At 33.6% G+C, this 23,889-nt stretch overlaps 1 protein-coding gene across 1 annotated transcript in view; it reads left to right on the plus strand.

The window, feature by feature from the left end:
• The window catches only part of LOC147073708 (putative inorganic phosphate cotransporter), a 34,613-nt gene extending 11,290 nt beyond the window's left edge, over positions 1 to 23,323 (plus strand). Inside the window, exons 3-11 of the mRNA XM_085944603.1 lie at positions 1,812 to 1,991; positions 4,472 to 4,610; positions 6,702 to 6,925; positions 8,574 to 8,723; positions 10,479 to 10,611; positions 14,715 to 14,839; positions 18,844 to 18,963; positions 21,895 to 22,030; positions 22,529 to 23,323. Of these exons, the coding sequence (XP_085800729.1) occupies positions 1,812 to 1,991; positions 4,472 to 4,610; positions 6,702 to 6,925; positions 8,574 to 8,723; positions 10,479 to 10,611; positions 14,715 to 14,839; positions 18,844 to 18,963; positions 21,895 to 22,030; positions 22,529 to 22,599 (1,278 nt within the window). The 3' untranslated portion in view covers positions 22,600 to 23,323. The remainder of the gene's footprint in view (positions 1 to 1,811; positions 1,992 to 4,471; positions 4,611 to 6,701; positions 6,926 to 8,573; positions 8,724 to 10,478; positions 10,612 to 14,714; positions 14,840 to 18,843; positions 18,964 to 21,894; positions 22,031 to 22,528) is intronic.
• Positions 23,324 to 23,889: the final 566 nt, after the last annotated feature.

Below are 23,889 nucleotides of genomic sequence, written 5' to 3' on the forward strand. Positions count from 1 at the left end.
GGGGATATGCTCAGAATACGTAAAAATGGAGCTTTTATGCTATTTTAAAAGCATGATCCTGGACATTCCTTAAACGTTGTAGATAATCTATTTACATAATTTTATTTTGAAGCCTTGTTATCCTTTATATTTATTTTAAACATTTCATGACTGCATAAAGTATTTTTATTACATAAAATAGTATTCTTTTAAACCTCTCGCTTTAATGTTTTAGAATATAGTCATATTTCAGTACGTCCATGTGAAGTGGTGTTAAGTATGTTTATATTTATTAATTTTTAAAAGCATTTATAAAACCATTAGTAAAATTTATGTTGACATTATTATAGTGAAATATTTACAATAAAAAAATATATTGATAATCTCTGTGATCCCAAATTTGACAAGAATTAGGCATTTTATTATTCAAAAAATGGGCAAGATTTACACATTATTGTATGTATTGTATTGTATAAAAATTGATATAAGTAGAATGTAAAAGATGTTGAATAAGCAAGCTTTGTAGATGTATAATATATTAATAACTGGAGCACCAAGTGTGATATAAATATGTACATGATGAAATACTGTAGATTTAAAGAAAACACTGTAATTTAGAGAGTTAACCATAAGTTTAATAACAACTAAAACACATATTAATCTAATTAAAACAAATGAAAAAATAGAGACATAGTATTTACTAACAATCGAGACTCGCGATCAATGTTTGCAAAGACAAATAAATTATAAAAACATAATAAAATATAATATATTATATGGATACTGATCTGTTGTACATCGTTTGATATACCTATATTGATTCTATCTATATACAAAGTTCAAATGAAGCTACTCGTAATACAGAGCTTAAAGTTGGTTACTGGCCGAGCGGCAATTGTCAGCTAAAATGTTTATCAAAGAGACTCGTCCATCTGTGCAGCCAAAGTTATAGTGACCGAGTCCAAGGAACGGTGTTGCCATCTTTTAAAGTGGAATTATAGTACAGACCCTCCAAAATTATAGTAATTGGGGAAAAAATATAGTACGCGCTGTCATCTATTCTGTTGAAAATGTATAGGTTTTTTTGTTTCTCAGAAAAAATAACGATTTGAGAAACTCCGAGACCCCTTTTTATTTTGGTACCTCTTCCGACTAAAAATGCTTACCGAAAAATTCAAGAAATTATATTTTAAACCAAAGTCAAGGGATTTTTTTACGTTTTTACGGCAATTTTTTTCCATGTTATCCAAATCTTCTTTATATAGCAATTATAGTACTTTGCACCAATTTATTGAACGAAAATATCGAAATTTTTGGACTTTTACATATTTCTTCCGATATTCAAATTTTTAATATTTTGGGCGTACTATACCTGTTTTATATCGTACATAGTACGCGGACCAAAATTATAGTGCAAATACTATAATTATAGTACGGTTTGCAATACTGCCAAGGAATAATAATACCCTTCTCTTCTGTCGCAGGGTTGCAGTTGGTGTAAAAGAGAAAATCAGTCTTGTGTCCTTTTCTACTTGCTTATCCCTATACCTATTTTGTGATTAGGTATATTTGTGACATTTATACGTTATACATTATACGTGACATTACATATCAGCCGAGATTTTTCTAGAGGTTTCGCGTGTAAAAATTTTAACTTAAAAAAAGCAATTTCAATGATGCTTAGTTTTTTTTAAATTAATGTATGATTAATATACAGTTTTTCAGTTAAGTCATCACTCAGTGAAATAAAATCGCAATGTTTTGAATATGTTACAATATAATTATTTTAATGAAAACCTAATTAAAAATAAATTTAATGGTTCTTTTTTCAGACTTTCGATTGGAATCCACAAACTCAAGGCATAATTCTTAGCGCATCCGTATGGGGTGACGTTCCATTTCAGATATTGGCTAGTTTGTTGGTACAAAAATTTGGCACTAAGACAATAATTTCAGTCATCATGTACTCTACTGGGATTCTAAGTTTACTAATGCCATTATCTGCGTACAAGGTATGTAAAATATGACTTTATATTTTATTAAGACGTGAGTGGTGAGACAAATAAACAAGTACTTAGCTGTAAAACGGTTTATATTTTATAGACAGTGTACGGTGTAAGTATCTCCTATATATTATTATCCCAAGAGATTTTGGAAAATACACCAACAGCTCATTTAAGCGACATTTTATTGTTATTTTTACATCTTCACTTCGAAATGTGCGCTACCAATTCATCTACCGATTGAATTGAACACAATTCAGAAATTTTCCATGATTTTACATGTACGTGACGTTTATATCCGATATTTTCTTACACACCGTATGCAATCGCCATATTTACTGTTTACGGCTCACAGAATGACGTCTTCGTCGTTTAAGACCTTCTAATCCTTTATTTGACAAACGGATTCGATTATTTTTATTCAAATATCGTAATGTAGGCATTGGCGCACTTTTTTCCGGTGAAAAAACCATAATTTTGGTACAATTCACTACGTAAATAAAAATCTGACAGGCGCGTCCGCTACTGTCCGCCATATCATAGATAACGTGATATTCCAAATTTGATTTTTTTAAATACTTCTTTGTGGCTGTTCATACACTATTTTTTTATTGAATAATTACCTAGGCTACTAATTTCCATAGATCACGATATAGTTGCCATTGCAAACAACGAAAGAAATTAATACGAATTGTTATAGTTATTAAAATGTGTGATATTGCATAATATCTACCTATTTTTATCGTCCCTATCATCATCATATCCTATCCACTGCTGGATGAAGGCCTCCTCAGCCTTATTCTTCTCCTTACTTACACATGAATTGTTATATTTATCAAAATCAGTGATATTATATTATTATCTACCTATCTATATATAATACCATTATTATCACGAGCCTCAATAAATTCACTACTGGATGAAGGCCTCTCTACGTTGATTGTATTCTTGACAGTATTGAATTTCTTATGTTATTTATCTACATTATTCATATCGTCATCATAATCATCAACCAGGATCAATCCACTGCTGGATGAAGGGTTCCGCAACCTGATTCTACTACTATCGGTTTAACGAATTTGTGATATTAAACCTATTTCTATCATTCTTATATCATCGACTTGAACCAATCCACTGCTGGATAATGGCCTCATTAGCCCGGTTCTACTCCTTTCTGTAATATGAATTGCTGTATTTATCAAAATCGGTGATATTATTTTTATCTACATATTCATATCGTCATCATCATCATCATCAATCAGGATCCATCCACTGCTTATTAAAGACCTCCCTAGCCTGAGTATACTCCTTTTGTCATATGAATTTCTGTATTTATCAAAATCGGTGATATTATTTTTATCTACATATTCATATCGTCATCATCATCCTCATCAACCAGGATCCATCCACTGCTTAATAAAGACCTCCCTAGCCTGAGTATACTCCTTTTGTCATATGAATTTCTGTATTTATCAAAATCGGTGATATTTTATTTATCTCTATATTCATATCGTCATCATCTTCGTCGACCTGAACCAATCCACTGCTTAATAAAGACCTCTCTAGCCTGATTCTACTCCTTTCTGTCATATGAGTTACTGTATTTATCAAAATCGGTGATATTACATTTATCTACATATTCATATCGTCATCATCATCAACCAGGATCAATCCACTGCTGGATGAAGGGTTCCGCAACCTAATTCTACTTATATATTATACCTATTTCTATCGTCCTTATCATCATTGACCTGAACCCATCCACTGCTGGATAAAGGCCTCTCATGCCTGATTCTACTTCTTTATGTCATTTGAATTGCTGTATTTATCAAAATCGGTGATATTATATTATATATATTTATATTTCCATTATCATCATGACCCTGAATCAATCCACCGGTGGATGAAGGCCTCTCTAAGTTGTTTGAATTTCTGTCGGTCATATGAATTGCTATATTTATCAAAATTGCTGATATTATATTTACCCATTCATAATATCGTCATTGTCATCATCAACCAAGATCAATCCACTGCTGGATGAATGTTATCACAACATAATTCTACTCTTCTTGGTCATATAAACTGCTATATTTTTTTAAAATTTGTGATTTTATGTACCTACCTATTTATATCGTCATCAACCTGTATCAATCCACTGCTGGATGAATGCCTCTTTAAGCTGATTCTACATCTTTAGGTGTTATAAATTCATATTCTTATCAGCATTTTTCTATTCCTCTCAGATATAGTATGTATTGCTTCATTATTTGCCTCGATATGAATATCCCGCACCGGGAAACTATATTGTTTAAGGTTAATTTTTAATTCAAATTTTGATTTTTTAAATATTATTCTATGGCTGCAAGCATTTATTTTTTATGGACAATGAAACAAAATAAGGTGTGCGTCTTTAGCGTCCTATGACTTAATACAAAAATATTACATATCTGTCGATTATGTAAATAATTTATTTTGTTTTTATTTTTTAGTTCGGTTGGGTGGGTATCTGCGCCAACAGATTTCTCCAAGGATTAGTACAGGCTTTTACGTTTCCTTGCACTCACACTTTGTTGGGAACTTGGGCGCCATTGTCTGAACGCAATCGGTTTGGCAATTTTGTATACTCAGGTAAATATTGTTTACAGTATAGCCTCGATTGTCCGGACTAATTGAAGATGAATGTAGTCTGGATTGTGAAAAATCTGGATAATCTAAAAAAAATCATAATTGTTAGGGAAAGAAAATTAAATTTTGTATGATTTTTTTTTATTGATATACACATACTTAGCTTCAATTTAAAATTATTATTTAATTAAGAAATTAAATTACCTATTGATTTTTGCTTAAAGGAGTCTTTTTCAAAGCTATCAAATCATAAAGTTGTCTTGAGATACATTCTTCTAGGTTCTTAAAACACTTCATGGCAACATCTAAGTATTGTAAAGCATCATACTGTGTATTATCTAGATTTCGCCACTCAGAAATCTCCTCTTTGTGATCTTGTTCTTCTGAGGCAGATATTTCCTCAATTATTTCCTCATCATTCAAAATTTGGAATTCAGATACAGACGAAAATACTCCGGTGCAGTATTTTCACGTTTTGATGATAGTGATTTGATGTGTGGTATTTTCCAATTTGAACCTATTTCATCAGTATTATAGATAAGCTCTTCATCGTAATCGTCTTTCTTCAAAACATCTTTAACGTCTCTATAGAAAGTGTTGCTGAATGTATGACAGATGAAAGCTTGATTCAGTGAATTTTATCTTCTCTAATACCATGTCGCCCTTTAAATTTTCGAGCCAACCTAAACTAAACCTGTATTATATAATAATTCGGATAATCGAAAATCCTGATAATTGAGGCTTTACTGTAATTAGCTATTCTAAATCTTAATAGTTTTCTATGTTTCTGAAGTTTTTCAAAATCATATTTTTCTAAAGGCACTTGGAACAAAAGAACCGTGGAATAGAAAAATGTGCTTAGTTTATTTTGTTCAGATTATTGTGGGTTACTTTTTTGTTGCAATCTTGCAGCATCTCTTATGTACAATAAATGATACTAAAATGTCAATGCGGAACCGTCAATGAAGACAGAAATCACGTTGTTTGGCAATGTTCACTTTATGGTGATCATCGACGAAGGATCATTAAAAAATTAAGAAGTCAAAAATATCAATCACTACTAAATATTAAGATGTTTATGGCTCAGCCAAACATCAAAGCAATTTAGTTTATCCAAATGTTTCTGAGAGAATATAACATGCAAGAATAAAAGTATAATACCGCATGGTTGAATCTAAATTAATGTACCTACCCATTATGAATAATAAAAAATAGTGTTTGTAAAAGAGTAAAACAAAACTATATAATATCTCCTCCAGTCCTCTGGATACCTCAAGAGTACGTAAAACAGCGATTTCTATGCTCGTCTCGTGTACTCAGTTGAACGGCACTCATTTTATCAATCAATCGACGACCGATCTCAACTACCATCTTCAAAGCAGAAGGTCGCCAGAGTCCAAATGTCTCCGAAAACCAAAGGTCCAAAACCCAGGGGACAGACGTTATAATTTCATGACAGATAATCGTATTATTAAGCTCTATTAGACTCACTTATAAGAACTTCTGAACTTGATTATTGAACTGATTTATTCAGATATTTACCACAGTGGCATGCAAAAAAAAATGTAATAATAGTGTATAAATTAATGTACAGCTAAATAAGCCTTAGCTCAGACTTATTAATAAAAAAACTTGGAAGCCAATGCTTAAAATTTACCTGCAATGAGTATAATACATACACTAATACAATATCAATCTGGTATATTTTTTATGCATGATTACCTATTTGGTATCCAGTTATATGCACACGTGGAATGTTAGGAAATCAGAGCAATTGTCACATATGTAATAATAATATTTAGGTATATCGCCACTGCTTATTCTCAGCCCTTGCGGCGAACACAATAATTATATAGAGCTGGTATCCAGTTTACTGAGCACTTTTCATGGTGAGATATTTTCTCTCCAAATGAAAGCAAATTGAGTTTACGAGACAGTATTGATACAATCTATATAAAAGGGGGTAGAAGTCCGTTATATTAATCCTGGAATTGACTCTTTCATCCAATAGTGGTAGCTATTCATGAACTGCATGCTGTCATCATGTTAATATCCTCAAACTATTGTTAATATATATCATTTTTGATTTTCCAGGAATGTATGTATCTATGGTGACAACATTGCCTTTAAGTGCATTCATATCGACAACCTTTCTTGGATGGCCTTGGGTATTCTACTTCTTTGGTGGAATTATCATAGTTTGTGGAGTACTTTGGACGATATACGGTGCCGATAGTCCTGCTCATCACAAGACTATTACATCAGAAGAGAAAGATTTCATCGAGTCATCACTTGGAAATGAAGATATTTTGAAAATGGTATATTTATAAAGCCTATTTTAGACTGTTCTTTACATATTTAGTAATTAATTTGCACAAGTCAAAGATGTTAAAAAAACATTCTTCTAAAGAGATATAGCCTAAGTGTATGAACTTTATTTAAAAAAGGACCACTGGTCTACTAATTAAAATAGTTATAAGTGACCTTGCATTGCAATAAAAAAAACCATAAAATCATTTATAAACTGCATTTGAGAATAAGTAATAATTATTAAAATGAACATAAAAAGTGGCCGTCATTGTTTAGGTAAGAAAATCAAAATGGAAACTGAGCGATGCTAATATTTGCGGAGCTTAACAACTTAAACATGCTTCATTTCATAACAAAAATAGCCAGGGAACACAAAATTAATGGGAACTGGCTTACTCTACTAGGTGTGGTACAATAGGTTTCATATCTCAAGTGTGGATAACAAATATTTACATTCTGTATCATAATATTATGAATTTAAGTTTGTCACGTAAACAAAACATCCAATCCAACATCAAATATTTGAAGACCATCGGCACGCTTTTGGTCTTAGGGTTGGCACATAATGACACCGGATGAAGGTTTCCCACAGGAGACCACCTCAAAGGGCGGACCAAACCATCATCTTTCCCAAAACACCACAGCCTACGTCCACTCTTTGCGGTTCTCGCAACCCTGGGCCGAGCGGAGTCCGCCGCTCCTCAAATTCGACTTTCGAATTCGTCTACGCTCCCGCCAAAACACAGACTCGGTCTGTCGAAAACGGCCGCTCGCGCCGCCACTAGTCAATCCGAGCGCGATGATGCCGGCAATCTGACAGTTGGACGCGCGCGAAAAAAGGCGCTCTCGCATCGGACGCCAAACATTCAGCATCTCTTCTCTCGCCTCGGACGCGAAGCTAAAAACATCTCCATCCCAACCAGCATCTCCCGCCAAAAAGACCGCATCGGCAAGCCACAAGTCCTGACTCTCTCGCCTCGGACGCCGATCGGCCTCGGACGCCAGCAGCATCTTAAGCAACAAGCATCAGCAGCCCAGCCCGCGACACCACGTCTGCAGCCCGCCAAATCGCCATTACCTACCTACCGCCTAACGACAACACCCTGCAACAACGATAAAATAAACCAGCCTCAACAGCATACACCGTGCGCTTCTGTCTCCCACCCCCGCTTCTTTGGCCATGACATGATCACGGTCTGCCATCTCCGCCTAAGCGCGAAGAAGGCCGGTGATAAAAAAAATAATAAAAAAACCCTGTTTCAGAACCCTGGTCCAAAACTGTCCTTCATATTTCTATTATATTATTCTGTTGTATTGAAATATCTTATTAATACTCGTATTTATAGTCCAAATTCTTTGGTTCGGTTTTCATCTGAGTGACGATAGGTTTTTCAGATCCTATCTCCAATTTTATTCAAAAACTTTATAATCTTACCGAACTCTTTCATCCTTACCAATGCCAGGGTATATTAAATATTAACTCCTGGACGTTCTGAAGGATATCTGCAAGTCGCAGCTCTACAATGTGTCATTCGATTCTAAGACATAGCACCACTATGTGTGAAATGTCCTTCTAAACATCATATAACTATACAGCTAAAGTCGTCGTTGCAAATAATATATTGTAAATAATAATAATTTTATGTAATTTTATAGAAAATGAAAACACCGTGGAAGGCGATGGCAACCAGCGCACCTGTTTGGGCCCTTATATTGACTCAAACCGGATCTATATGGCTGATCACAATCATGATCATGGAAACGCCTACTTTCATTAAAATGGCGTTGGGCGTTGATCTTCAAAATGTAAAACTTTAATTATTATTTATACTGTCGGTGATTTTATTTAACTATACTTGATCCTAAGTAGATCATATGGGTCTTCACAAAGCGATTTGATTAGTATGGTAGTCTTTTTACAAGCAACATAGGAATATATTTTATTAGTAGTGTTTTAATATTTTTAAATAGGTTTTGTCGAATTTAAGTTAGTATTATTGTTATACTACCTAATTATATATCCAAATGAATGACTAAAAAGTATATGTTAACTAAATTTAAATTTTAACAGTCAAATCAATAGATTTTCTTTCATGACTGATAATTCGCTGAAATAACACTATAAGGATGAACTGCACGTAGTTAATTCAACTAGAGGGAAATAGCAGAAGTTGAATATCGTAAAGATGGAGAAGTCAGCAGAACATCTCTGGATTTAATCTGTGGGGACAGCGAAGAAAAAAAAAATTATCACATCAAGTTTTACACTGTACTAATGGGGCTAAGCCGCCTGTTAGGGGGCTTCCCATGTAACCGCCTTCGCCCCCAGACCACCCACCATAGCGCCTACCCGCCCTTTGCTGAATGTGAAAAACAAGGAGTTGCATCAATACATAATTATCTTAGGTTACATTATTTCGAAAAATAAATCAACGATATCCATCGTTTTTATATTTTACATTATCATTTTAGATCATTAGGCTCATTAAATTGTTTTTTTTTTTATAAAATTGCATTGAAGGTACATGTTTGGAGTATCCGATCGCCCGCATTTTGTTATAGAATATATTGACACTGTATTTTAACATGTGTATTAAATTTAAAGTTTCAGGGTAGGTATATATATGGGAAACAGGCGAAAAGGTTTTTTTGAGTGGGACAGAAAAATTGAACAAAAAACGTTGCATATTTGAGCTTACCATTTTATGGTTGATTTTTTGACCATGTGATCCTCCTAATAAGATCATATCAACTTTTCCTAGCCAAAAGGGCGTTAGTGACAAATCACTACTATTCAGGAGAGCAAAAAGAGTGAAAAAATCATGTTAATGAGAAAAACTTCGTTTCTTTACAACTTCTTTCTTAGTATTGGAGTTTTTCACTTTCAATTCAGGTTGAATAATATTGTTGAGTATGTAGTGTTAATTTATTTATTTATTTGCAATTAGAATTTTTAAATCACTTTAATCCTTTCCTCTTAATTCCTTTTGGCTGTCCCAGAAAAAAAAACAAAGTTCATAAAGAAAACACCGAATTGTTTTTTTTCCATTATTTTATTCATGTTATTATGTATTTGTTTATTATAATCATTTTTATTTTAGTACGTTACGTTAGTGGTAGAGGTATGTTAATTCTTATTGTCTTTCTGTAGGGTTATCACTTACGCCCACATTGGAAAATCGTAACTCTGTTAGCAATCATCTATGAAGAACGCCATTTTGCCAGTCTGTAGATTTTTTTTTTGTAAATCTAACCTCATATTTAACTCAAAATCACCAAAATGTTACTTACGCCCTTTTGGCTTGGAGATGTCAATAAGGGCCTCTACAGAGTGGAGGTTTGTGTTAACAGATTTTTGTTTTATGAGAAAAGGATAGGTCCATACTCAGACTCAAATACAAATTGAAAAACAATTAAGTGTATTTACCAGACCCAGGATTCGAATCTGGGCCTACGACGTTATAGGGCGACGCTTAAGGCGCTCGGCCATCGTGGAAGTTTTATAGTCGATAAGAAATTAATATTCCTTGATAATAATTAATAAACTGTTTATTACTTTAGAGTGGTCTACTGTCGGCACTACCATATGCGATAACTTGGTTTATTTTACAAATTACAAGTGTAGCTGCCGATTTCTTAGTGAGTAAAGAATACTTTACTCTCACTGGCATAAGAAAGCTAATGAATACATTGGGTAAGTGCATCAAATTTCAAGTTGGTTACATGTAAATTGTACGTATTGTTGGGTCACTACTGTGGTGTTCGATGTGTGGGTTGAGGATGATGATAATGAAGTCTACGATGTAGCAGGGTGAGATTTATTAGCAACGTATCAGTACAATAGTATATTATACAATGATAGTACATATAATCTACTGAGATAGTTACGAGCTAGGTACTTGGATTCGAGTGACATTTAGATAAATTATTCTTCGTTATTTATACACTAAAAAGTAATACATTAACATTAAATTCTGGTACATAATTATATTGGACTAATTATAGAGTCAGCGTTTTAAATCGAGTAGCTTGTGAAATATTATTTATTATTACAGTCGTAAGAAAATATGATACCTTGAAAAATGATTATTCGGCTAATACACCGTAATGCTATAATGTGATGTGATATGTAGCTGTAATAATATACCGTATCTAATATCGACAATCAACTTGCTGATCTTGCTAAGATTTGTTTACTGGAAATTGATTCGCTGGGAATATATTATTGCAGAATAATTTGATACATTAAACAATAGCTATTTGATCGCTACTATACTACAGCTACAGTATTACATTATTCACCGTTGCACAGTTCGCCATGAGCTATCTATCAGAAAGAGATGAAAAAGTTACGCGTTGTTCGTGGAGAATTGCAGACAATAATGTTACAATTTTATTAGATCCAAACCTAACCTAACCTAACTTTATCTTAACCAACCTAACCTAACTTAACCTAACCTAACCTAACAAATAATCCAGTAAATCGGCAATTTTCAAAATTTGTTTGCCGCTGGCTTCCTATAAACCGACAAGAACCGTGTTTTATTTAGACATGAATTGTATCTCAGTACTATACGACCCAAAGAGGTAGGAAAGTCTTTAATTTAAATATTTAGACATTTTCTTATTATGGGCGCGATAATAGGTACTTACTGTCAGCAAAAAATTAATGCACATATAAACGGGATAATATGCATCTAATCATTAATTTTTACCTGAAATTTTATTAGCGTCGGTATACTGCCAAATGTTGGTAAGTCTCGAAATCATGTTATAAAGTAATCGCAATTTGAAAGTTTGGCATGCCCTCTAAAATCAGGCATAATGATAATTACTTTGTGCTTTATTTATTTAGATGAATTGAAGTATGAACAATTATCCTTGCATATTAAAAAACGTAAAAATAAAATAAATCATTAAAAATAATCGCATTTTGTAAGGTGAGGTAGGACTTACAAACCTTTGGCAGAAATGAATCGGCTCTTTTGACAGTTGTCTGTGCATAGCATTGTGTTAGGATTGAAGAAAGGGAAGGTTTATAGGTTAAAAAAATAAATTCGAAAACAATTTTATATTATCAATGATCAATTTCAATGCATTCATAAATATTTTAATGGACATACGGCAGTTCATATTACAGATACACATAATATAAGTAATACTTAACATACAAATTTCGAAATTTATTATAGTAAAATGTCATAGGAATTACATTATTTTCAACAGTATACAGTGAAAAAATCAGGAAAATAATAAAAATACATAAACTTATTTAATAAAATAAATACTTTCATGAACTAATAAAGAGAAAAAAACTTAAAATAAATCGTATTAATTAATCTGGGTACACCAAAATAGCATACAAACTTCTATGATACAATTATAAAATGAATTAATTTATTAATGGACGATCAATAGTTGATCTTAAAAACATTCATAATAGAAAAAAATAAGTAAGTACAAAGAAATTTATAATACTTACAAAAATTTACAGTGTAAAAATTGAGGACATAATAAAAATATACAAACTTATATTGAAATGACACATGAATAAAGAGTTAAATTAATAAATAATTGGTTTTACCATGATTCTATTCACTATGTCCGCTCTTTTTTAACACAACTCAACGATTATTTTAATAAACACTACACTACACCGTCTTTTTCGATTTCATTATCACTTAAGGAAGGTACGGGAATAATGTAAGTAAAGTAGTAATGTAGTAAGTAAAGACAAATGAATCAACAAAATGTACCTGAACAGAATGACATCGGACATCAGTTTGTTTTACAGCCATCGGTTGTATTTTTATAAACTGATTGTAAAATCCTCACAGCTCTAGATGACAAGCACTTTGGGAATGGTTTACTATCCATTTTCTATTAACACTTAATAACGTTTCACAAATAATTACGAACACGCACCAACCTGTTCTGACAGTTGTAGGAGAAAGAATGATAATTCTGGCTAGAGTTACCGCAAAATGGCCGAAACCATAGGCAAATGCGCGCTGTAATGCCAGCGCTCCATTGGCGAGCCAAAAGTCCGAGGACAATAAATCGTCCGATTTGTCTATGCCCTGCTACTGATCAATGAACGAATAAAAAAGTCGAGCTGTCAAAAGTCAAAAATTGCGATTATCGTAATGTCTTCTGATAACCCTATAATTTTGTGTTATTTATATGTAGACTTGCGTAAAATAATATAGCAGTGAAAACAACACAAGATTTACGTTTTCTTTTATGAATTTCATAAATAAAAATAAAAAAATAATTGGTAAATCTCTCATTTTATAATGTGTAAATTAACAAATAAATCAATGAAAATGTTTAAAACAATTACAGATTTTTTTGCGGTCCGAATGATTGCGTATTAATGTCAAATCAAATTTGCATTGCGATCGACGGACGAAGTCTGGCAACTCGGAGGTAAAATATCAAACATGTTTGAAATCCAACGAGCCTGTTCTGCGGATTAAAAAGTCCGCAGACCTGGGGTGCTCCACGCGAAAAAAAAGTCCGAAGACTGTAAATCGTCTGACTTGCGTGCCAATGGAGCGCCGGCATAACTGAAGTTACAAATATTTGGCAGTACTAGTACATTGAATTTGACTCGACTGCGGCTTAAGAGAATACTGTAAATGTTATTACAAACTTATTTCAGAAGAAGTTTTAACTTTTAGCTCAACTATTGAACTAAAATAAATCCGTTAGTGCCATTACAAAGATTTGACTGCCACGTTTCATTGACAATTGGCTAGATTTGTATCTAGATTAATACTGTAAGCATCTTTACAGTTTTTTTGATGTTGGATAATCGAAAAAACGGGAGTTACGAATTTTTATTAAAATAATGAATAGCTAAAAAACTATGTTCTATATATCGGATGACCTTGATATTTTTTTCTAGCATACATATTTATATATAGACATAATCCGTTATTAACTCAAAATACCTAAACTATCGACTTACCAACTTTTGGCACTAACCCGACGAGATGGTCATCCTGCATATCTATATAAATTTGGTATTATAATATATAATCATGCTTATTCTTTTTTAAGAGATATTTTATAGTATTTAAAAGTTTCGATACACCCTTTCGATATGACGGCTCTACGCCCAAGATTTTAAAATCCAATTCGGCACTATCCCTCCATCTTGTACGATGTCGACTAGCTCTTCGATTACCTTCCGGTTTTCCGAACGTCAGTTTGTTTGTCATGCGTGACTCGCCCATCCTGTCGACATAGCCCAGCCATCTAAGGCGGCCAAATTAGACGGACTGTAAAAACGTACAGCTCGTAACTGTATTTTAGTGTCCATCTCAACTGTGTGTCATTGATGAATCTAAAAATCCCATGCAGCACGCTCCGTTTAAATGATCCTGACACTCTTACCATGTTTTTAGTCATGCACCAGGTCTCCAAGCCATATATGACAGCCGGTCTTATTGGTGTTTTGTATAAGATGAATTTCAAGCGTTTATTATCTTGGAACGTAGCATCTTCATTTCGACCAAAGCGACATCAATTACTAGCACACTAGTTCTAATTTGGATTTACCCTAGATAAAATACATACTGGACCCTCTCAAAAGGCTGCAATGTGCCCTGAGTATATCAGAAGGTCTGTCTGGCCCTCTTGATACAACCGTATATTTTGGTTTTCTCCACATTAACAGTGATTCCTAGTGTGCTGGTGTTTTTTTAATGTTCACAAATGCTTTTCTGGCAATATTTTTGTTCAAACCTATGATGTCAATGTACTGAATGATAATTTATTTTTTAATTTCAGGAACTTGGGGACCTGCCCTATTTTTAGTTTTATTGCCATTCATCCCAGCATCAAACACATGGTTATCAATAACATTCATCGTCTGTATCGTCAGTTCTGAAGGCATTACCTTGTTTGGCTTTATGGTAAGATACACATAATATTTTTATTGCTAAACTTTAAGGTTATTATTATTAAAACTCTAAACTTGGTTATATCACTATAATCTATTACGAGATATTCACAAAAAATAGATAGTTATTAGTTCATAATATGGCTGCATAAATTGTAGCAGTGAGGATTAAACTAGTACCAGAGTTCTGCAATATAAATGAATAGGATTTAAACTGAAAACTTCTTCAAGTGAAAAGTTATAAGGATTGTATTCATAGCAATAGATTTCATCTATTATAATTATATGGCGTATAAAATTTTCGAAATTCGCGCATTCGAAAATAAAAGAAAATCACAAAAATTTAAATCCGTTTACAACGCCATCTCTGATACATGACAGAAACAATAAACAAACAAACAAAAGAAAGAATGATAGTCGAAATGTCTAACTGTCAATGGTGTAGTGTGCCCAACATTTCGTGCTTCGTGTCAACAGCTCAATTTTCTTGAAAACGATACTCATTGGGATATGACAATTGCTGAAGCAATTGTTTCTGCATCTCCAAATCAGATACGCACATTATTTGCTATCATTATTTCGACATGCTTCTAATCGAATCCACCTGAACTGTGGAATAAGTACAAGGATGACATGTCAGAAGACATTTTACATCGAATTCGTGTCAGTTAAGAAAATCCCGATCTTGAGGCGAATGAGGAGATACATAACCAGGCTTTGCTTTTGATCGAATACGTGTATTACATCATGTGCGGCAGTTTGTTAGTCAAGTTAGAAATGGAATTGGAACGCCACTCGTGGAATGAACGACGCTTTCAATCGAGAATTGGAACGTGAACGTGAATATGATCGAGATGCATTGAACCAATCAGTTTGAACGAATGTACCACTGTTGAACCCCCAAACGAAAGAAGTGTACGATACGTTAATGAAGGCAATTAATGATGGAAATGGTGACTCATTTTTCCTCGACGCGCTCGGTGGAACTGGGAAGACATTTTTCATGTCATTGATTTTGGCCACTGTTCGTGCGAGATCCGAAAATGCTGTAGCAGTTGCTTCTTCTGGGATAGCGGCCACGTTGCTAGAAGGATGCCAAATGCCTCATTCAAAGTTGAAATTGCCCTTAAATCTGCAAACGACTGAAAAACCGACATGCAACGTTGGGAAAAGTTTTGTTAGCAAGTAAAATCATCACCTAGGATGAATGCACAATGGCGCACAAACGCGCATTGAAAGCACTCAATCGAACCATGAAAGATCTGCGTAATGACTCAAGAAGTTTTGGAGATGCAATGATTCTACTATCTGGCAATTTCCGCCAAACACTACCAGTCATTCCAAGATCGACCGCTGCCGATGAAATAAATGCTTGCCTCAAATCATCGACTCTGTGGCACTATGTGAAGAAATTTCAGCTGATGACAAACATGCGAGTTGCATTGCTAAACGATCCATCTGCCGAAGATTTCTCCAAGCAATTGCCGACTATTTGTAACGGCCGTGTTTCTGTCGATGAATCGAACGGATTGATTTCATTTCCGCTCAATTTTTGCAATTTCGTCTCAACTAAGGACGAACTCATCAACAAAGTATTACACAAAAATCACAATTGGTTGAGTGAACGAGCATTCTTGCGGCAAAGAACAAAGATGTAGATCACTTAAACTGTACAATTCAAAATCAAATCGTTGGTCCACTGCATTCCTTTAAATCTATCGACTGTGTAACAAACGAAGACGAAGCAACCATCTATCCAACTGAATTTTTAAATTCATTGAATCTGCCTGGCTTGCCACCGCACAATTTACAACTGAAGGTTGGCTCGGTAGTCATCATGCTTTGAAATCTGAACCAACCAAAACTATGTAACGGAACGCGTTTGGTGGTGAGAAAACTCATGGGCAATGTGATTCACGCGATGATAATCAAAGGAATGTTCAAAGGTGAGGAATTTCTCATTCCGAGAATTTCGATGATCCCAACCGATATGCCATTTGAATTTAAACGAATTCAACGTACAATTCTTCTTGCATTCAGCATGACGATCAACAAATTACAAGGCCAATCCTTGAGTGTTTGTGGCCTGAATCTATAAAATGAATTTTTCTCTCACGGTTGATTGTACGTGGCATGTTCGTGTGTCGGCAAACCACCTGCTTTGTTCGTTTTCACACCTGACAACAAAACGAAAAATGTCGTATATCACAAGGTGCTTCAATGAAGGGAATCGACCCGAGTGCAACCCATCCAGCAGATAGTTTAATAGAAAGTAGTGCAACAATGCTACGCGAATCATTTCAATTCGCTTCAATAAAGCAAATGCCTTGCTGCCACGTGAATTACATTATTTTTTTTCTTTTGACCATGTCCGATCCTAATAGAATCATATGGGCCTCCACAGAGTGGAGGTTTGTATTAACAGATTTTATTTTTACGAGAAATGGATGTCAGCCACTTGCTCAACGTATTAGGACCATACGCTGACTCATGCACAAATTGAAAAACAATATGTGAACTTGCCAGACCCAGGATTCGAATCTGGGACCCTCGATACTATAGACTGGCGCTTAATCCACGCGGTCATCGTGGGTGTACAGTTCAATGTAATTAAAATACTTTTCACTTTGATTTGATGTTTGCACATTTATTAACCTTATTCATTTTGAGTATTCATTTTAACTTAATAAAAAACTGAATTTAATTCAGCTAATAATTTAACACAAGATTATTGATTCTGAAGCGGCACGAAGTAAGCCGGGTCAGCTAGTTTAAAAATAAATTAAAGTCACACAATTTTTTATTTTTTAAAAACTATTAATAAAATTATTTAAAAATCCGTTGAAAACTTCGAATAATAAAAAAAGATTAACATACCTATAAGAATTAGTTGTATGTACAATTAACACATAATTTTTAACTTTTTTTTTAATTGTCAGTTTATTTTTAATTTTTTTAAATCCTTTTTTCCGCTGGCTAGACTGCAGCGACTACTTGCCTGCGCAGTATAAAAATAAAGAACACTTTTACAGCGCTTTTCGGTTTTCGCGTACAGTTTTCCCGTCTTTACACACGGGCTTCCCGATACAAACCGGTTTGCGCAGGTAAGCTTGTCGTCAATTGACACCCACGGTGGCCGCACGGCTTAAGCGTTGGACTATCACGCCGTAGATCTCAGGTTCGAATCTTGGGTCTGGCAAGTACACATATTGTTTTTCAATTTGTGTGTGAGTCAGGGTATGAACCTAATAGGTTGAGCAAGTGGCTGACATCCATTTCTTGTAAAAAAAAAACAAAATCTGTTAATACAAAATTCTACTCTGTGGAGGCCCATCCTATTAGGATCGGATATGGTCGAAAAAAAAAGCACGAGCGTCTAGCCGGCGCTTAAGACATTGAATATTTTTTTTTAAATGTATTGATTAAAATGTATTAAAATGAAAATTGTATTAAATTACATGATTATTCTATTACTACATAGATACCGCTAGTAGAATTACAATAGAGATACACTTCATAAAGCAATGTACCTATATTTATTATTTTGTGTGTGTCACAGTTATATTTCGAGTGTCTAAATTGGGTAACATGACAAATACCCCCTGGATAAAAACCCCTTTTGATATTAATCTCCCCATTAATAAACTACTCGGGCATTAACCCTCTATATATAAAAACAATAGACAGAATAAAAATAAATTCTCGTATCAATTAATGGGAACTTTATAAAATACTTAATATGTTTGGTATTTGAATCATTGATGAAACAGAACAAAACGGAATTTACTACTTCGGTGAGAGAAGGTTTGACCTTAATCACTGTTTAAGTACAAGCAAATATATTTAAGTACTATATTCTAAGTTTAAAAAAAATGAGTAGTGGCAGAACGTCTGGCTATAAAGTTTGGGATAGCAGTTCATTCCCCTCCTCAAAGGCGAAAGATTGTCACATGATTGTAAGATCATTTTATTTTTAATTAAAAAAAATTCTGACATTTTTATATTGTATATTTTTAGTTAAACCACATTGATCTATCGCCAAACTTTGCGGGAGTTTTGGTTAGCATATGCAATACAGCCTCAAGCGGTGTATCATTATTGGCCCCAATTATTTCTGGATACATTCTGCAAGACCCGGTAATAATGAATTGATTTTTATTCTGTAATAAATTTAATAAGTTACACATTTTACATAATTTAGAATTATGAAAAAATAATTTTGAAATAGTAGTTCTTTTCAAGCGAAAGTTGGAGGTACGCTGTTGAGATCTGGCATAAATAGTGCACACTAAACTTTGTCAGTCATACTTATTTGTTTTCATTGAACTAATAATTACGAATTGCAGATGGTGCTGGTGGAGGTAGATTATGGAGAACCAACAAAAATATAGTACTGTTATGTATGATTTAATGACATAATTTTATATATTTTATAGATAGATGAATATTTTTTGTCTAATATGACTTGGTTTACGAATGGTTTAATTGGATTTTAAAAACTTACCAACAACATCTGCAATTTGAATTTTTATTTCAATGAAAACAAATAATTAGTATGATTGACAAAGTTTAGCGTGCACTATTGATGTCAGATTTCAATAAGGTCGATTGTTTGGGCCCCGCATCAGTTGAAATATGACCTTATGGTGGAGCGAGTTCAAAAAAAATTTTTGAGACTCCTTTATTTGAGGTTATATGGATACTATCCGTGGCTTTATCCAACTGACTTTCTCTTAGGTATGCTTGCACACTGTAGTTTAAGTGCTAAAAGATATCAATATTTGGCCACGTATTTTTTTCGACTAATACGTGGTGTGAATGAGAACTCTGCCATTCTTGGTAATATTGACGTGTGTGTCCCTGATAACTATCTTAGAAATCGAGAGCATCAGTTGTATGTTCTCCCGAGGAGCAGAACTAACCTGCCATTGGTGATGCCAATTGGGAGGGCAATAACTCTGTTCAACCAAATTGCTTCGGATGTTGATATATTCCATCTACGTGAGAATGAGTGGACGTTATTTTATAAATTCCTAAAATAAGGCCTGCTTAACTCATCCGGTGTACTTCCTTGTACCTATATACTTCATATTTTTTGTATTTACACATTTATACTGTAGAATAACTTAATATTGCATAATTACAGTATTACATAATACTGTTTTAATAATATTTCTTTGTTTCTAAATGTCATGTTGTGAACGTCTTAAACTTATAATGTGTAATTTCCACAATATCTAAAATAAATTTAAATTGAATTAAATTGAAGAAAAAAAAATACCTTACTTCCACCCTTTGTTACTAGTGTGTATATTATATATATACATAATTCCGTTTTGTGCTTGAAATTATGTGAAATCATATTTCGGAGTTCGATGACTTTAATGAGTGATGTCCCAAGATGAATGCAAAAATAAAATGTATTAAAAAAAAAACCATGAGCTAAGACAGATTAGAGTTTTTTGGCATAATCTCAAGGGGTTTGCCGCCGTCGCCGACCCTACCTCTACGCTGCAGTGGTGATACAAAAGCAATCTACGTGCTACAGGTCTCATGTGGCGGGATTCGCGAGGTATGGGGATGGATGGGCCGAATGAAGTAGCGTGACCTTGTGCTTGCCCTTTGCTCCAACACTGGAACATGACGGGGTGAAGTAAGCAAGTGTTAAACAAATACTTTCCAAAGAGCAACGTCCTCTTATATTCATCCCATTAATTTTCTGTTTAGACAATATACTGATGCTTATTAACCTAATTAAATAAATAAAACACGTTATAAATCAATAGTATACTTTTACTTTTGTTTAGTTGTAGCAAAAATATATAACGAATTAAAAATACTACGCCCAGTAGGATACAAACCCACGCCCTTATAATTCGCAGCCATGTGCACTACCAACTATGCTATGTGTGTCATATCTAATTGCGGCCGAGATTAATTGAATGGTTCACAAGCATAGTGAACCAAGTTCATTCTGGATTTTTTTGAGTGAGCTATGTTCAAGCACAATATTTGAGTATTTCTAATTGTGTAAGGGGTATGGTTAAAATAATTCTAAGATATTATTTTGATTACATTTAAGTTGCTATGTATGGGAAAACACACCCTTACAGCAGCGATTTCCAAACTGGGGGGTGCGTCTTGCAGCAAAACTTGTGCAGGCTGTTGCAAAGGGAGGCGCGAAAAGTTTAACACAATAATCTAGCCACAAGTTTGCAGATTGCAAGTGCATAGTTTATAAAATGGCAGCTAGTTACAAACTACATAAAAACAGTTCTATAAAAGTTAGGTTGTTTGCAAACCTGTATGAAGTTATGGAGACTAATTTTATTATACTTCATTTCTATACTATTGTGCATGGCCCCCACAACAAGAGGGGGGCTGACAATGCTCTAGCCTGGAGGCCCGGCGTTGCGGATCGACCAACTAAGTGAGATAAACACACACCACAAATTTGCTCTATTACAGAATATTAACAATTTATAATTTATGTGTCTATGATACAATTTGATGTGATTGTGTGGTGTGTGTGATTGATGATAATTCACATGTAGAATTTTATTTTATAATAATTATTTGTAGTGTATTTCCTGACTAATAAAAGTGGCTATATGGAAACAAAAACCTTTGTTCAATTTTGGCTGAATCGAACTGAAGCATAAATATAATACTTTGTCAAGAAAAGCAATGCGAGTAGGTACTGCTACCATTCGTCACATCATATTTATGCGAAACGGAATTTCTGTATTAGATGTAATGAAATCCATATATCGAGCCCGTTTAAAAGAAAAAAAGCACTTTGTGTAAAAATGTATTTAATGAAATAAAGGGGGGAGGCGCCTAGATTAGATTGTTTTAAAAGGGAGGCGTAGTAACGTAAAGTTTGGAAACCACTGCCTTACAGAATAAGAAATACTCAAATATTATGTTTGAACCTAGCTTACTCAAAAATAACTAGAATGTACTTCAATATGCTTGTGAACCACTCAATTACTAGTAACTTTGCAAAATATAGCAAACGGATATTTTTATAATTTCAAAATTATAATAATAGTATCATTTTTTTAGACAGATACTGGACAGTGGAAGATAATTTTTTTCATAACGGCTGGGATAACTTTTTTGGGAAATTGTGCATTTTTAATGTATGGATCAGGAGAAATTCAACCATTTAATAAGTCTTACACTCTACATGATATTGAAGGTATGATAAGTTTCGTATTTTATAATATTACTTTTTCCCACCAGTGTATATATCAGTGGTTATTTTTCAAAACTGGACATGTCCACTATTCACTCCTCAGAGATAAATGAACTTTTCAAATAAAAACACGCACGCGACAAAAAACACCAAACTGTCAGATTGTATGAAACCATACTTGGTCACGTCACTCAATACAGTCCCGCCATTAGCTGAAAGTGACATGTCTCATTTCGAATGTCAACAAGGTTGGACGTGTCCCTATTTGAATGTCAACCTACTTTTTGAAACCGCTTTTCAATATGAAATTGGTGTTTTGTGGCTATTTTTGAAAGTCAACAAAGTGTGTATGAGGTTATAGAATGATATTCCGATAATAACTTATTTTCGGCATATATGGGACATGTCCTGTTTTGAAAGTTTACCACTGTTATATATATATATATATATATATATATATATATATATATATATTTATTATAATGTATTAATGTTTTTCAGATACTGAAGAAATGGAGGAAGCGAAAGATTTAGTACTGGATTCAACTAATGGAAAACATGACACGAAATAATTAATTAAATAAATAATACATGGGTTCATCGAAAGAATGCTTTATTTATTTGTATTTATTTATGTTATGATGTCATCGTCATAATATTTATCAGTCAGGATCAATTCATTGCTGGATGAAAGTCTCTCCAAGCTTATTTAATTTATCTCAGTTTTATGTATTGCATTGCCATGTCCATTCGCAGAGCTTAACTATTTCCATCGGCCTCTACGTCTCTCTTTCGAACGTTTTACACAACACTTACCATAGATTTGTCCAGCGGCCATTAACATTCACACAATGAATATTATTTTTAGAGAACCACAGTTAAGTGGATAAGATGAAGATTACACCAACAATGCACGGTTTATTTGATAATAATAATGTAAACTGAAGATATCGTGACATTAAAAAAGATCTGTCAATTATCTATGTGGTCGCAGCCATGACCTATTCAGAGTCACAACCGTATCATTGTGTCAAGTTTATCACACGATTAGCGAGAGGTGTACGACTAGTCAATGCGCTCCCCAAAGACATAGAAATTCAGTGATGTACTGTGTATTTGGTTTTTGAAATTTTATTTTATTGGATAACATTATTTATGTTTATTATTTTTTTCTTCGGTAATATTTTCTATATATTAGAGAAGTGTGTATTTTTATTTTACTTGTGTGATTAGAACAAGCTTTTTTTGTCGAACCGTCCTAAATTCTGATTTTTTATGTCCAAAATATATTTTTTTAAATAAATAAATAATATTTTTTTTTATCATATGTGTATTACTAGGTATTTGCCACATGTACATATTGTTACCAACAAATAAACACAATAACGCATCGTCAAGGCATTTTAAGCGATGTTTTATTGTTAAGTCTTTCAGTGCTAAAGACGCGCTAGGCGCGTAATCATTAGATAGCCATTAGATATAATTAGTATGCTATATAAATGTGGTAATTAATAAGTAATTATCTGGTCAGCAGTTAAACATGTCAGGTTGATTTTTGTAAATTTGTATTTCACGCTGTTTGCATCGTCCATATTCTTATTTAAAAAGCATTCGTATAGCCATAGTAACATCTACCATATTACTAAATATTTGTAAAAATAATTACGTCCGGTGTAGGATAACCACTTAACTGTAGAAAAAATACCATCCGGTTAACCGGTTTAACTTTGTCAGATTAAAAAAATATTTTAATATTGGTGGCGCTTTTAGCATGTGGACTGTAATTTTTGAAGGTGATGCTGGATGGTGGATTCCGGATATAGGGGGAAGGGGTGGGGGGTGATTATGTATATACGAATACA

This window comes from Rhyacophila brunnea, unplaced genomic scaffold (assembly GCF_057557595.1).
Source record: "Rhyacophila brunnea isolate RB1 unplaced genomic scaffold, BYU_Rbru_1.0 scaffold_17, whole genome shotgun sequence".
Taxonomy (NCBI): domain Eukaryota; kingdom Metazoa; phylum Arthropoda; class Insecta; order Trichoptera; family Rhyacophilidae; genus Rhyacophila; species Rhyacophila brunnea.